The sequence below is a fragment of the Hyla sarda genome, chromosome 6, assembly GCF_029499605.1.
Source record: "Hyla sarda isolate aHylSar1 chromosome 6, aHylSar1.hap1, whole genome shotgun sequence".
Classification (NCBI taxonomy): Eukaryota; Metazoa; Chordata; class Amphibia; order Anura; family Hylidae; genus Hyla; species Hyla sarda.
Window position 1 is genome coordinate 154,162,637 of NC_079194.1, and position 17,300 is coordinate 154,179,936.

At 43.6% G+C, this 17,300-nt stretch overlaps 1 protein-coding gene across 1 annotated transcript in view; it reads left to right on the top strand.

The window, feature by feature from the left end:
* LOC130277641 (fatty acyl-CoA hydrolase precursor, medium chain-like) overlaps window positions 1–17,300 on the top strand; it is a 42,654-nt gene that overhangs the window by 20,256 nt on the left and 5,098 nt on the right. The window contains exons 6-10 of the mRNA XM_056528375.1: window positions 1,406–1,519; window positions 2,569–2,664; window positions 4,282–4,422; window positions 6,454–6,534; window positions 6,629–6,776. Coding sequence (XP_056384350.1) covers window positions 1,406–1,519; window positions 2,569–2,664; window positions 4,282–4,422; window positions 6,454–6,534; window positions 6,629–6,776 — 580 coding nt within the window. The remainder of the gene's footprint in view (window positions 1–1,405; window positions 1,520–2,568; window positions 2,665–4,281; window positions 4,423–6,453; window positions 6,535–6,628; window positions 6,777–17,300) is intronic.

Genomic DNA, 17,300 nt, shown 5'->3' on the forward strand with positions numbered 1-17,300 from the left:
CTGGAGTGTCGCTTCAGCCAATACCACTTGGCATTAGTGGTAAGTTGGGCTTCTGACAGGTTAATAGCAATGTATGGAGGTGATGGCTCGCCGCTGCGGCTGGCTGAGCATACGGGCCCACACTTAAGATGTAGGTTAATTAGCTCTCATAGATCCTGGAAATCGGCAGTGGTTGGCGAGGATGGAGGTGAACCGAGATGAGAGATAATAGTAGCATCCTTGTGTGAGTCTGGAGCGGAAGATTTGATTAACAGGTCACGGACAGGTAAAGGTTCCAGTATAAGGGATAATTATTAGCAGCAAATGGTGGTCCTCTGCTGGGCATATGGTAGGTAGCCAGGTATGTTGGTAGGTATTTACATAGTCAGGTATGTAGGTAGGTAGCCAGGTATTTAGGTGGTTAGTTAGGCAGCCAGTTATGTAGGCCAGGTATGAAGTTAGTTAGGTAGCCAGGTATGTAGGTAGGTAGTTAGGCAGTCAGGTATGTGGGCCAGGTTAGGCAGCCAAACATGTAGGGGCAGCCAGGCATGTGGGGCAGCCAGGCCTGTGGGCCAGGTTAGGCAGCCAGATATGTGGGAGCAGCCAGGTATGCGGGCCAGTTTAGGCAGCCAGGTATGTGGGAGCAGCCAGGTATGTGGGGGCAGCCAGGTATATGGGGGAAGTCAGGTATGTGGGCCAGTTATGTGGGGGCAGCCAGGTAATTGGGGGCAGCCAGGTATGTGGCGGTCCCCTCCCTCCCCTTCCCCTTGTGCTAGGTTAAAATAAAAGACAGTAAAAAATAAATAAAAGAATGTCCCATGCAGTGGTCTCCTCAGCTCTACCAGCCGCATTCTTCAGCCTCCACAGTGCAGGCGCCAATGAGAAATGTCATTGGCACGTGCACTGCGAGGCGGGAGCAGAGGTAATGTTTCCTCTCAGTGTAGGCCTCAGATGAAGCTTACACGGAAGCAGTGCTACATCTGAAAGCAGAGGTCAGCTGCCTGGGAATCCGAGACAAGTGTCCTGGATGCCAAATAGCAGCGGCAGCGGGCCCTTTACCTGGAATGGCCCTCGGACCACGTCCGAATGGACCAGCCCGTCAGTCCATCCCTGCATGGCTCTGCAGTTTCACACAGAATCGGTTTAGATACACGGCACTGAGCAGTATAACACAAAATCAACTTAGATACAAGGTTATGGGGAGTATCACAGATAATATACTTGGATACACAGCTAGGAACTTTCAGTATCAGAAATACTAGGCTGCAGGCAGTATCACACATATTTTGCGTAGATACACAGCTGAGAGCGTTCAGTATCACATATACCAAAATATTTGATTATCTTATTAACAAAAGAAATGATAATTAATTGGCCTGATCAAAGGGTTTATTAAAAGAATAAACTGAATTGTCTTCCCTTCTAGGTGATTTCTCCCTTATCCAAAGGTCTGTTTCACCGTGCCATTGCTGAAAGTGGAGCTGTAACGATGAAAGCCCTGATGATCAGCAAGTCAGAAGATCTCAAATATTACATAAATGTAAGAAATACTTAGCCACAGTGTGTACATAGAAAAGACACGGTCCCAAGATCAAAATGCCTATTGTGATGTCAGGGTTTTGCCACCCTAAGGCTAGGATTCCACACAGGCTTTTTTCTGGTGTTTTTTGGAAAACTGCCACAGCAGTTTTTGAGCCAGAGGAATATTCAAAAGGAATGGAAAATATAAAGGAAGGACTTATACTTCTCCTTCCTACTGGATCCACTTCTGACTTTGGCTCAAAAACTGCAGTGGTGGTTTCCCAAAAAATCCCAGAATAAACCTGTGTGGAAACCTAGCCTCAGGATAAAAAGGGATTTTCTCCAGACCCTTTTTATTACCCCTTGCTTGACAGCAATGAAGAGTCCTGCTCAGCTTGTCCTCACCCAGTGGTATGGGGGATGGGACCAAGTATTAATGCATGGTCTGCCTTTATGATATGTATGCCTTTGCTATTTCACCTACCATTCTTTTTCAGAAGAACCTGCACTTATGTAGTTTTTTCTTATTCAATCTGAGCTAATGTTCATGATAAAAGGTGGCTCTCATCTCCTTTACCCCTTTATGCATGGTATGTGGAGCTAAATACACATTAGTGGGAGTAGATCATGATGATATATGTTGGCTAAACAACCTTTACAACCTTAAAGGGGTACTCCACTGCCCCAGTGTCCGGAACATTTAGTTCCGAATGCTAGGTACGGGCTACGGGGATAGTGACGTCACACCACACCCCCTCAATGCAAGTCTATGGGAGGGGGCGTGAATTCCATCACGCCCCCTCCCATAGACTTGCATTGAGGGTGTGTGACATCATGAGGGGCGTGGCTGTGACGTTACGCCCCCCGCACCCAGCGTTCTGAACTTAACATTCCGGACGCTGGGGCAGTGGAGTACCCATTTAACAATCGCCACCCTTTTCTACATCCTATTGTTGCTTGGCTGTGTTAGTACCACTGAGTGATTGAGAACCAAATGCATGACACCAACAACCGCTCCCGAAATAATATATATGAAATTATTTTACCTAACACTTATTTGCTTTGCAGATAGTATCAAAGATCTCTGGATGTGAGCCGGCCTCCATAGCCAACTGTCTGAAGAAGAAATCAGAAGAGGAACTTAGAACTATTGCCAAAGTGATGGTAGGTGTTGTCGTGCTATTTTTGTCAGGGAATATCTTCGACAGTGTTGTGTCACAGTGCTAAAACGTCTAAGTCTAAGGGTGCTTTCACACCACGTTTTCAGCCTACGGCTGACGGATCCGACTGGGGGTGGGGAAAATCATGCACTCCTGTACCCCAGCCAGACCGGTGCTGAAATGCATTGACTTTAATGAGCCGACCGGAGTCACCGTTCGACTTCAGTCAGCTCATTTTCGACCCGTATCCGGTTTTCTGACCGGACCTAAAACCGTAGAATACTACGGTTTTGTGGTGACCACAGTGTTATGGCGGGACCACGGGGTGTAGCGGTGTAGGTAGTGGGGCCAGATGGTATTAACCTCTGGGGCAAGATGTTGTTAACCCCTAGTGTTCGTGATGCCAGGATGTGGTTGTATGTTGTAGGGTACAGCCGACAACAAACCCAAAACGGCATATAGTAAATGAGAGTCCAAAACAATGTTTTGATATAACTGGAACTTTACTGAAGAAGGCAGAAAACAGTCTTCTCAGGCTTTCTTGGACTTGTAGTGGTAATAATGATGATGCAGGCCACTGTACTACTGTTATGACTTTGGTAGGGACAGTAGAGCCTTAACTTGTACTCACAGATTTGATGTGGCTGCAGACTTGTAGGCTTTGGCCTAGATATGCTGGACTCGACTTGTACAGGACTTGTGCTTGCTTTCTTGTCTCAAGAGCAGGAAGTAAAGAGAAAAGACCTAGTGTGGAGACTACAGCCCCTTATGTACCAGGGGGCTGGACTAAAGCCCATTGGTAACTAATAGCCTTGGGTTACCTGTGCCTCTGGAACTCTAGGTATATCATGTGATCACAGCACATGACATATCACATGACCTTAGGAAGGTCCTATACAGTATAAACGTCCTAACAACCTTCATATATTACTTACATTCACTGAACAATACATATAATAGATGAACATTCCTAATATACAAGACAATACCATATAATGACATAGGGGGACCCTGCAGGAGAGCCCTGTGGACTTGAGGAACTCTACCTGAGGGGACTTTAGGACTTTACAGAACCATGTTCTGTACCGGGACACCACAGTTTTAGGTCCGGTCGCAAAACCGGATATGAGGCAGAAATCGGTGACTCCAGTCGGCACATTAAAGTCAATGGATTTCAGCGCCTGTTTTTCCCCTCCCCAGCTAGATCCAGCAGCCATAGGCTAAAAACTTGGTTTGCAAGCACCCTAAGCTGCGTTAGCAAGTTTTGGATTCTTGGTCACATAAGCGGCTCATTTCTTTTCCATCTCATGTCTTCCCTTGTAATGACAATTCAATGTATTTCATTCCAATGGATGTTGTTAGTTTCACTTACATTTTTAATACCATAGCTATATATGCCAGTGTGATCAAACCTGTTTTCTTCTGTATTTACCAAGAAATTACCCTGATATGTGCTTTGTATATTCATTACTAGACACACATGTATTGGGCATCTGTTGTAGTCAATGTATGAGGCAACTGTAATGAGCAGCATTTGAGGGCACCTGTGGCAGACATATGATCTATGATCATCTACCATATGATATATATGTTTAAGTCTGACTATCTCCTGTCTCTGCAGGGCATGCTGCCTCCTTCTGCCACTGTTGATGGTTTTTTTCTACCTAAACCAGCAGAGGAGATGTTGGCTAACAAGGAAAGCAACAAGGTCCCGCTTCTCATTGGAATGAATAATCAGGAGTTTGGCTGGATTGTTCCAATGGTAGGTGTAAAGCTCTAAAATTAACAGAGCACACACCACAAACACGCACACACCCCAAACACACACACACAAACACACATCGACCAAACACTAGGGGGGCGTGTCGGCCGTCGCTTCATGCGGTGGTCAAGATGCCTCCTTCCTGTGGACTGCCAGTGCCCTGTACAGGAGATCGCCCCAGCGGTCGGTCCCCTCCACGATTTGAAATTATCTTAGGGATAGGGATAGGGGATACCTTTTTCAGGACTGGACTACTCCTTTAACTTGCAGTCCCCACAACCAATTTTTACGCCTATCCAGTCCCCATCTCGCTTCTCCCCTTCTTCTTCTACCTTGAACTGTCGTCTGTCTTCCCACCTCATCCAACTCATTCTTTGACCACTTGCAATCTGGTTTCTGTCTGAACCACTCTACTGAAAGTGTCAGTCATCTGCTGACACCAAACATTATACCAATACTCTTTACTCCTTTTACTTGACCTTTCCTCTGCCTTTGACAGTCGGCAGCTCCCTCCTGCTACAAACTATTTCATACCTAGGCATCACAAATTTAGCCCACTCCAAGATCTCCTCATACCTCACCAACCGCACATCAGTGTGTCCTACTTACATGCTACCTCCCCTACCCACCCTCTCACTGTTGGAGTCCCCCAGGGCTTTGTCCTGGGGCCCCTACTTTTCTCCATCTATACTGTTGGCCTCGGACTGATTTTAGAATCCCATGGCTTCAAGTGCCACCTTTACAGTGACAATACTCAATTCTAAACTCCCTGGTCCAGATGTCTCCCTTCTATTCAAAATCCCAGAGTGTCTGTCAGCTATATCTTTCTTCTTCTCCTCCTGCTTTTGCAAACTCAACATGGAGTAAACAGAATTTATAATTTTCCTCCCATCTCGCCCAACACAATCTATCAGTCAAAGTCAATGGCTCCACTCTCTCCCCAGTTCCACAAGTCTGCTGCCTTGGGATCAACTTCAACTTTGCACTGTCATTCAAACCACACATCCAGACCCTTACCATTCAAATCCACTCATTCCTCAACTTTGACTCAACCAAACTATTGGTACATGACCTCATCATCTCCTACTTGTACTACTGCAACATCCTCCTCTGTGGCCTTCCATCAAACACTCTTGCTTCCCTTGAATCAGTTCTCAACTCTGCTGCCTGACTAATCCACCTTTCCCCTTGGTTCTCCTCTGCCAATGCTTTAACTGACTATCTATTGCCCTACTAGTTCAGTTTAAACTGTTCACCGTGATATTCAAGACAATCCCCAACCTCTCCCCTCCATACATCTCTGACCTGAACTCCTGACACCGCCCCTCACGTGATCTTCAATCCTTTTAAGACCTCTGCCTGTGCTTTCCCCTCGTCTGCACCTCACACAACCATCTCCAAGACTTCTTCTATGCTTCCCCCATATACTAGAACTCACCTGAAGACCCATTTCTTCAAGAAAACATATGACCTATAATAACCCTGCTGCCACTGCAATGGGAATGGCTACTTCCCTAACCTCTCATAAATGACCATCTGCCTTTCCCCCACCTACTGATTGTAAGCCCTTATGGGGAGGGCCCTCTCTCCCTCTATATCAGGGGTCTCAAACTGGTGGCCCTCCAGATGTTGCAAAACTTCAACTCCCAGCATTCCCGACAGCTGTTAGCTGCAGCAAATGGCTGTCTGGGCATGTCCAGGCATGCTGGGAGTTGAAGTTTTGCAACATCTGGAGGGCCACCAGTTTAAGACCCCTGCTCTATATCGTCCTGCCATTTACTCTGTATCACATCTTCTGAACCTGCGTTTGTGTTGTATCTTTTAACCCTTATAAAATGTACAGCACCCTGATAATCATAATAATTATAGCTAGGGATTAATAATTATAGTTAGGGAGTTTGGCCACCGAAAAGTTTCAGCAGAAAATGAGCATTGTGCTGAAAGGAAAAAATGTGCCAGCTGGAGGAGGCTGTAATAATATAACAATATTATATAAAATAATATTAATTTTATTACTGTCTTTGTATTTAGCTATTAAACATAACAACATATGTAACAGAAGGAATAACACGGGAGTCTGTGATGTTGAAGCTCCAGGAACTTCCTATCCTGGTAAGAACAGATGAGCAGATTTTCTCTTATTATCCAATAAGTTTTTTTTATGAACAATGTCTTCTGTTTATTTTACAAAATGTCAATGTTATAGGGTCTGAGTCCTGAAGTCATTCCTTTCGCTGTTGATACCTATATTGGTGATTCCAACGATCCCATGGAAATTCGCAATCAGTTCCTGGATTTGTGCGGAGACGTAATGTTCGTCGTACCAGCTGTAAAGGTTGCAAAATACCATCGAGGTACAAACTCATTCACCTTGTAGCCCATATGGCTATTCACATAGGTGCTATTATCTGCTAGAACATGCTGGGAGTTGTAGTTTTCACAATTTATCAAAACAATGTTATTAAAAATAATGCCCCGGGGCCCCCATCATCCATAGAGATGAGTCTAGTAGAACCAGTGCAACATCAACTGAATGATACTGTTTTATCCCCTTACAGGGGTACTCCGCCCCTAGCATCTTATCCCCTATCCATGGGAGGGGACATGGCGGCCATCACGCCCCCTCCCATAGACTTGCATTAAGTAGGCGGGCCGTGATGTCACAATGGGACGGAGCCATGACATCATGATGCTCCAGCCCCTGTATTGCCGGTGATTACGCACAGAGCGAGTTTGCTCTGTGCAGTACTTATAGCGGGGTGCTGCACTGGAGATCCCGGGGGTCTCCAGTGGTGGAACCCCCGCGATCTGACATCTTTGGATAGGGAAAATATACAAAAAATGTGGGAGCTCAACATAAAAAAAAGAGGGAAAACCTATACCGAGGATACTGCGCTGCACATACCCATGTGCCAAAAAAGAGTACTAATGGTATAAAAAGGTAGGCAGTCCTGCTAGGCTAAGTAAGAGTAAAAGATATATGGTCAAAAATTTGAAGAAAGAGAAAACGTGTCTAAAATAGCATAAAATAATGACATTTATTTAGAAAATGATGTGAGGTCTGCGGCAGGGCCCTTGTCGCAGACTGGTCACTGGATAAAATGTTTACAATGGTATAAAATACTAAAAATATAAAATATAAACAGTGATATTGCACTTCAACAATTGGACAATGAGACAATGAAAGTGGGGCAATGGGACAGTGTCTGTTTAGTTATATTGTAAAGTCATATTATAGGAGCCGGGATTAATCCAGATGAAAGTGCATGGCAAAAAAGTTAATAATCCAATAGGGCAATTTTCAGTAGCTCTAGAGCCTCCCAGATTGGGGCCCACTATAAATGTTTTTAGGTGCAGAGATACAGGCGATGCCCTCTCTACCCCAACAGCACGGGGACTGAATGCAAGAGGGCAATTGCTATACAGTTCAGGCACTTTGTGCCTCTTATCGGCTACAGTGTGCACGGTCAGATGTGTGCGGCTGTGCTTGCGATCCGGATGCACGTCCCTCTGTCTCGGCGGCACGGGAGAAATGTAGGAGGGGTGATAGGATCCGGTGCTGGGGGTCGGAGATAATGGCTGGGAAGCAACGTGTGGCAGCGCTGTGAAGCCTAGCGATCGTAGAAGTGTATGGCAGCGCTGGAGGTATCCGCTCTACCCCGACTGCACGGGGAGCAGGTGAGAGGGTAGGTGAGGACCGGCAATGTGGTATCGATTGTCTCAGATGATGTGCAGGGTTGTCTTAACACCAGACGCGTTTCGGGGAGCTGCGTTCCCTTTTTCAATGGTGGAGGTTCAGGAAGACTGTATGGGTCATGGCTGAAAATTTCAGTCTTCTATAACCCATTTTGTGGGCGTCATCCTTGTGTAATACAAAGGCTGAATGCGGGTTTTGGAAGGGAAGTGTCAGGGTTCACAGTTAGCTTCAATAAAGTTTTTGGACACGTTCAGAACGGGAAAAAAAAAAGGGGGACAAAGGAAAAAGAATAAAATGCAGAGAAAACAGAATTGCATAGAGGAATAAAAGAAAAAGACTTAAGATAGAGATACATATGATACTGTGTGTAATGAAAGTGATATTACGTTTCTAATTCGATAGATGTTAAAAGGTTGCAGTCTTTGACGTTCTTTACTTTTGGTTGCTATGCATTATGTTCGTGAATTAGAGTAACGGATGTAGTGCTCTGAAAGATACATTTTGGAGTATTCTGACATGCAGAAGGAAGGGAAGAGAAAAGTACGGATACAGTAAGGATAAATGATACATTTATTTATGATGCATATTTTTATAAATGTTATTTGAGTGAATAATGAATATAATTTAGATGACGTGAGCTGCAAAAATAATAATGATGCTGTTTGTATGAAAGATATGGGAAAATAGATCTGAAAGTATTTACCTGGTCAAGAATGATTTGAACTAGATACTCGTATTTTGAATATCAAGTGATAAAAAGTAATGCCATATATTTGAGCACTGTGTGTACAGATTGAGAGACTAGCCAATAGGGCTAATATTTAATATATAATGATAATAAAAAAGGGGAGTAAAAATTCAAATACTAGGAACAAACCAGAGGTAATAAAAAACTAGTATAAAATGAGTTGGGAGATGGTGATAAAAGTGTAAAGAATTTATTTAGAGAAGGGGTTTTTATAAAAAAGAGCGTATATGAATATTGCTATATCTAAAATGAGGGTATAAATATGATGCAGTAAAGGATAAAATAAATGTGGGTATAAATATGATGTAGTGAAGGGAAGGGGCGGGGTGGGATCAAATAGAGCCGATAGAATAGATTAAATAGATGTATATGTTCACATAGGGGGACATGTATCAAAGATTTTACCCCTGTTTTGTGTGTATTTTTTTGCGCAAAATTTTGCGCAAGCCCTTTTTTTGCGCATTTTTTTGCGCACGTTTTGGTAGAGCATATCCTCCAGATGTGGCCTAATCAGGGTACCTTGGAGTGACATCTATAGTACACATGGATTTATTACCTGCGTTCTTTTCCTTTGCACCAAAAATTTTGACGCAAGTGCGTCTTTTTCCCCATAAATATAAACCATCTATAACTGCACGTAGCAATCCTTTCTATTTCTGAAGGAAAGTTCTACTAAGGAACCACCAGAATGTTTTTACTTTCCTATCTCAATTCCTCATTTGGTTTGCTTTATATTGCTTTTTACTCCTTGGTTATTCCAAAGCACTTTTAAAATAATTTGCATATAGTTCAGTTATTCATTAGATCACTTGGATATTGGTATTTTATGATCCAACAATTTAATACATTTACATAGGAAATGTTTGATATCTTACTTATCATTGAACAAGATCCGTCACATTAAAATAGCTTTGTAATCCACTTAACACTGTAGATCATTCTCCTTTTATTTTTACAATTTACTGCTTTCCGTTATACTTTTCCCCAGCGCCCGGTAAGATGGTGGCTATCACTGATAGCCAGCCATCTTACCATGTGACCACGGGGGGTTTCATCCCCCCCCCCCCCCCCCCCCCCCAGCGATCACTGCTATCAGCTGGTCAAATCTGACTAGCTGATAGCAGCGCGGTGTGTGAGTCCCGATCACGGGGATCGGGACACACACCGCTCTGCTAAGTGTCCCTTACCCGTCCCCCGGCGTCACTTACCCGGCCATGCGGTGTCATGAGCAGTCCCGGTGCGAGCGGCGTCCTCCAGGCGGTCCCGGGGGTGGTGCGTCCCCGCGGTGAGTTTGCAGCAGCAGGGCGGCATCTTCATTGGCAGCAGTGAGATCTCCATAAAGCGATCTTACTGCTGCCTCTGGGAGTTTCAAAACTGCAACTCCCAGCATGCCCAGACAGCCTTTGGCTTTCTGTGCATGCTGGAAGTTGTAGTTTTGCAACATCTGGAGGGCCACAGTTTGGAGACCACTGTATAATGGTCTCCAATCTGTGCTCTTCCAGATGTTCCAAAATGACAAATCTCAGCATGCCCACTCAGTCGAGGCATGCTGGGAGTTGTAGTTCTGTAACATCTGGAAGACCACAGATTGGAGACCATTATACAGTGGTCTACAAACTGTGGACCTCCAGCTGTTGCAAAACTACAACTCCCAGACTGCCCAAGCATGCTGGGAGTTGTAGTTCGTCAACATCTGACCCTTCAGATATTGTCGAAATACAACTTCCAGCATGTCTGGCCATGCTGGGAATGATAGTTTTGCAACAGCTGGAGGCACCCTGTTTGGGAAACACTGGCATAGAATACCCCTATGTCCACCCCTATGCAAAACCCTAATTTAGGCCTCAAATGCACATGGCGGTCTCACTTTGGAGCCCTGTCGTTTTTCAAGGCAACATTTTAGGGTCACATGTGGGGTATCGCCGATCATCGGGAGAAATTGGCTAACAAATTTTGGGGGGGTATTTTCTCCTTTTACCCATTATGAAAAGGAACAGTTGGAGTCTACACCAGTATGTTAGTGTATAAAAATAAAATTATTTTCAAATTATTGACATGCAGGTGTTGCCGCATACTTTACATTTTCACAAGAGGTAAATGGGAAAAAAGACCCCCATTTTTTGGGACACAATTTAGCCAGAGTACGGAGATACCACATATGTGGGCGCAAAGTGCTCTGCGGGTGCACAACAAGACCCATAAGGTAGAGTGCACCATGTACATTTGAGGTGATTTGCACAGGGGGGTCACAGATGTTAAATGAAGAATAAGGACATTGCTATAATTGATGTGTTATAATTGGGTGCAAAAAGTGGTATTATTGTGAGATTAAAACTCTACATAATGAAGAAACAAAATTCTAAAACTAATAACAAGGACACACTTACTGTTTAGGTGCAGATACGCTGCAGACAAAGCTTCTACTAAATAGAGCTGCGGTGTAAATTTATGCTCTGAGGAGAATTCTAAATTTAAACGCAATTCAAGAAAGTAGCAGCACAAGAATGATAAATTTAACGCAGCTGCACCAAATTTACACAACAGGCAGAGGGGTAAAAAACTTCTATTATACACTGGAAATGATACATGTCCCCATAGTGTTTATTTACAATAAAATACATATATAATAATGTAATGATTTATACCTATAAAAATTTGCACCCTATTTAAAATTAAGTAGAAATAAAGAATTTTTATATATAAAAAATATAACGGGGGGGGGGTAGAGGGGGAGGGGTGGGGAAAGGACTGGGAAATGGATTATTAGGGAGGGTATATTTACTTATATTTATATTAGTAATCTTTGGATAGGGGATAAGATGCTAGGGGCGGAGTACCCCATTAAGGACCAAGACCATTTTCCCCTTAAAGGGGTTGTCCGCTGCCCTGCCTTTTGGAGCTCCGCTCGCAGCGTCCGGAAGTTCATTACTCCGAATGCTGTGTGCGGGCTTCCGTGTTCGAGGCCACCCCCTTGTGACATCACGCCCGCCCCCTCGTTGTCACACCCCTTCCCATAGACTTTCGTTGAGGGGCAGGGACCGGACGGGGGTGACTGCTGATAGCTATCCCGAGAACCTACCCCCCCCCCATATCGGCTGTCGCCGCAAATCGTGGGTCAATTCAAACCAATGATTTGCGGCTTTTCCGGGTCAATTGGGTGTCTGGTGACCCGGTGACCAGGAAAAAAAAGGGTGAATGGGGCTGTCCTCCGTGACAGCCCCATTCACCCTTACCCAGCATGAGTGAGGTGGCACAGGTGCCGCCTCACAATCACGTGATTGATCAGTCGGAACGACCGATCAATCTCGACCCTGCTGGGCGGCGATCGGGACGGTGAAGATGGCGGAGATCGGCGTCGGCAGGGGTCTCCTACCTTGCCCTGGTCCGGCGGGGGTCCCCTCGGGATCGGTGGCAGCGACAGGAGCAGCAGGATTGGCGGCAGCAACGGTGGCGGTCCCAGCAGAAGGATATGGCAGGAGGTGAGGCCTGTTCCCTTTCTGCTGTTGCTTAGCAACAAATCGCAGCATGCACAGCCAAAGGGCATGCTGGGAGTTGTAGTTTTGCAACAGCTGGAGTTCCAAATACAACTCCCAGCATGCCCTTTGGTAGATTGTACATGCTGGGGGTTGTATTTTTGCAACAGCTGGAGGCACTTTTTTTCTATGAAAAAGTGTGCAGCCAGCTGTTGCAAAACTACAACTCCCAGCATGCAGAGACTACCAAAGGGCATGCTGGGAGATGTAGCAGTGTGCCTCCAGCTGTTGCAAAACTACAACTCCCAGCATGCCCTTCGGCTATCAATGCATGCTGATTGTTGCAGTTTTGCAACAGCTGGAGACACATTGGTTGTGAAATTGAGTTTATTAGCTAAATCAGTGTTTTGCAACCAGTGTGCCTCCAGCTGTTGCAAAAATACAACTCCAAGCATGCACTGAGAGACTGTACATGCTGGGAGTTCTAGTTGTGCAACAGCTGGAGGCACACTGGTTTGTTTTTGGGGGGGCTTTTTCTCCTTTTACCCCTTGTAAAATTTTAACTGGGTCTACAAGAACATGCTGCTGAACTTTGAAGCCCTCTGGTGTCTTCCAAAAGTAAAAACACATCAATTTTATGATGCCAACATAAAGTAGACATATTGTATTTGTGAAACAATATATCATTTATTTGGAATATTCATTTTCTTTACAAGCAGAGAGTTTCAAAGTTAGAAAAATGCAAAATTTTCATGAAATTTGGGGATTTTTTTACCAAGAAAGAATGCAAGTAACAACGAAAATTTACCACTGTGTTAAAGTAGAATATGTCACGAAAAATCAAAACAATCGGAATCAAAACAATTGGTAAAAGCATCCCAGAGTTATCCATACTTAAAGTGACAGTGGTCAGAATTGCAAAAAAGGGCTCAGTCCTTAAAGGGGTTCTCCGGTGCTTAGACATATCATCCCCTATCCAAAGGATAGGGGATAAGATGCCTGATCGCGGGAGTCCCGCCACTGGGGACCCCCGGGATCTTGCACACGGCCCCCCGTTTGTAATCAGTCCCCGGAGCGTGTTCGCTCCGGGTCTGATTACGGACGACCACCAGTGGCGGGACTCCCGCGAACAGGCATCTTATCCCCTATCCTTTGGATAGGGGATAAGATGTCTAAGCACAGGAGAACCCCTTTAAGGGGAAAAAGGGCTCAGTCCTTAAGGGGTTAAGGACCAGAGCATTTTTTGCATATCTGACCACTATCATTTTAAGCATTAATAACTCTGGGATTCTTTTACAAATTTTTGAATTTGCTTCCAATATTGTTTTTTTCGTGACATATTCTACTTTAACATAGTGGTAAATTTTTGTCGATACTTGCATCATTTCTTGGTGAAAAATTCCAAAATTTCATGAAAATTTTGAAAATTTAGATTTTTTTTTTTAACTTTGAAGTTCTCTGCTTGTAAGGAAATTAGACATACCAAATAAACTATATATGGATTCACAAATACAATAGCCCTCATTTATTATTGCAAACACGACATGTTTTGTCGGGTTGTGCGCCAGATTCTATCGCAATGTGCCAAATTCTGTCGCATTGCACCAGAAATTCTGTCTGTGCCAGAAATTCAGATTTTGCACCAAAATTTGCGCTAGAATTGAAAAAACCCTAACTAACTCTCCATTTTGCTAAGAAAACCTGAAAAGGGGTGTGACCGCTAGTACAAGGGGGTGTGGTCTCCTAAAGGGGCGTGTTCCCAACATTTTCACAAAAAACAACATATTTACTAAGGTTTCCACATAAAATGTGGTGGATTTGAGCTGAGGAAAACCAGACAAATCAGAACATGTGTAAAAAAAAGCAAAGTGTAGGGAAAGTGGAAAATGTAGGGAAACCTTAGTAAATACCGTGTAAAATAAATTGTAGAGAATTAAAACCCACAAAGAAACCTACACAACATTCTGAGTAAATAAGGGCCAATATGTCTACTTTTTGTTTGCATCGTAAAGTTGACATGTTTTTACTTTTGGAAGACATCAGAGGGCTTCAAAGTTCAGCAGGGAAACCAAACCAGTTCCGTTTTGAAATGGATTTGAAGGGCTTTCATATTAGAAATACCCCAAAATTGGCCCCATTATAAAAACTGCACCCCTCAAAGTATTCAAAATGACATTCAAAAAGTTTGTTAACCTTTTAAGTGTTTCACAGGAATAGCAGCAAAGTGAAGGAGAAAAATCAAAATCTTCATTTTTTACACTCGCATGTTCTTGTAGACCCAGTTTTTTTTTATTTTTACAAGGGGTAAAAGAAGAGGAAGCCCCCCAAATTTGTAGCCCAATTTCTCTCGAGTAAGGAAATACCTCATATGTGTATGTCAAGAGTTCTGCGGGCGCAGTAGAGGGCTCAGAAGGGAAGGAGCAACAATGGGATTTTGGAGTAAATGAGTTTTCCTAAAATTTACATTTTTACAAGGGGTAACAGGAGAAAATGCCCCCCAAAATTTGTAACCCCATCTCTTCTGAGTATGGAAATACCCCATATGTGGATGTCAAGTGCACTGTAGTCGCACTACAATGCTCAGAACAGAAGTCACATTTGGCTTTTGGAAAACAAATTTTGCTGAAATGGTTTTTGGGGGGCATTTCGCATTTAGGAAGCCCCTATGGTGCCAGAACAGCAAAAAAAAAAAAAAAATACTGGCATACTATTTTGGAAACTACACCCCTCAAGGAACGAAACAAGGGGCACAGTGAGCCTTAAAGGGGTACTCCGGCGCTTAGACATCTTATCTGCTATGCCTGATCGCGGGAGTCCCGCCGCTGGGGAACCCCGTGATCTTGCACGCAGCACCCCAGTTAAAATCAGTCCTTTCGATAGGGGATAAGATGTCTAAGCGCCGGAGTACCCTTTTATCACCCCACAGGTGTTTGATAAATGTTCATTGAAATGGGATGTGAAAATGGGATTTTTTTACACTAAAATGCTGGGGTTACCCCAAATTTTTCATTTTCACAAGTAGTAATAGGAGAAAATGTCACAGTAAATTTGTAAATACATACCTCATATTTGACGTAAACTGCTCTGCGGGTGCACACCAGGTCTCAGAAGAGCAGGAGCGCCATTCAACTTTTGGAGAATTTTGCCAAAAACGTGTACAGGTAGCTGCAACCCGACAATAGGGACAATAGTATTACCGCCAGACGAGTATTAATGTGAAAAAGGTTGTGTATCCCATACAACCTGCGAACAATGTATAAAATGGGGGTACACTTATCTCAAGTCTGGGCTTGATTATCACCAATAAATGGGTGTATATAAAATATATGTAAAAAATTGTGTACATCCAGTGAATTAATTTAAAACAATTTATTATTACAATGATGGTGCTTGTGGTATCCTTTGTAGGTTCCTTACATCCGACTCACCACGATAAGCAAGGTAGTGAATATACAGGGTTGGCCATTTATATGGATACACCTTAATAAAATGGGAATGGTTGGTGATATTAACTTCCTGTTTGTGGCACATTACTATATGTGAGGGGGGAAACTTTTCAAGATGGATAGTGACCATGGCGGCCATTTTGAAGTCGGCCAATTTGAATCCAACTTTTGTTTTTTCAATAGGAAGAGGGTCATGTGACACATCAAACTTATTGGGAATTTCACAAGAAAAACAATGATGTGCTTGGTTTTAACATAACTTTATTCTTTCATGAGTTATTTACACGTTTCTGACCACTTATAAAATGTGTTCAATGTGCTGCCCATTGTGTTGGATTGTCAATGCAACCCTCTTCTCCCACTCTTCACACACTGATAGCAACACCGCAGGAGAAATGCTAGCACAGGCTTCCAGTATCCGTAGTTTCAGGTGCTGCAGAATGGGCAAAACAAAAATTGGAACAGGACCCTCAGTTTACGCAGAAGATTTTGTTCAATGATGAGGCAAACTTTTATGTGAATGGTGAAGTTATCAAACAAAACCACCGCCATTGGTCTGACACTAACCCACATTGGATAGATCCCTCCAAGACTGTTGGAACACAAAAATTGATGATATGGTGTGGTATATGAGGTACAGAGATAGTGGGGCCATTCTTCATCAATGGAAACCTCAAGTCCACTGGATATGTGAAATTGCTACATGATGATGTGTTTCCCTCTTTATGCACTGAAGCTGGCACGTTCCCTGAGTTTTTCCAGCAAGATGGTGCACCACCACATTATGGGTGTCAGGTCCGAGCATTCCTAGATGAACAGTTTCCTGGAAAGTGGATTGGTCATCGTGGGCCAGTTGAATGGCCCCCAAGGTCCCCCATCTGACCCCCTTAGACTTTTATCTTTGGGGTCATCTGAAGGCAATTGTCAATGCTGTGAAGATACGAGATGTGCAGCACCTGAAACTACGGATACTGGAAGCCTGTGCTAGCATTTCTCCTGCGGTGTATATAGTAGTATATACGGATACTGGAAGCCTGTGCTAGCATTTCTCCTGCGGTGTTGCTATCAGTGTGTGAAGAGTGGGAGAAGAGGGTTGCATTGACAATCCAACACAATGGACAGCACATTGAACACATTTTATAAGTGGTCAGAAACTTGTAAATAACTCATGAAAGAATAAAGTTACGTTAAAACCAAGCACATCATTATTTTTCTTGTGAAATTTCCAATAAGTTTGATGTGTCACATGACCCTCTTCCTATTGAAAAAACTAAAGTTGGATTCAAAATGGCCGACTTCAAAATGGCCACCATGGTCACCACCCATCTTGAAAAGTTTCCCCCCTCACATATACTAATGTGCCACAAACAGGAAGTTAATATCACCAACCATTCCCATTTTATTAAGGTGTATCCATATAAATGGCCCACCCTGTATAAAATATTCATACAATGAAATAAAATAAAATAGACATATAATATTCAAGGTAAAAAAGTGCTGGTATTCCAGCGTGG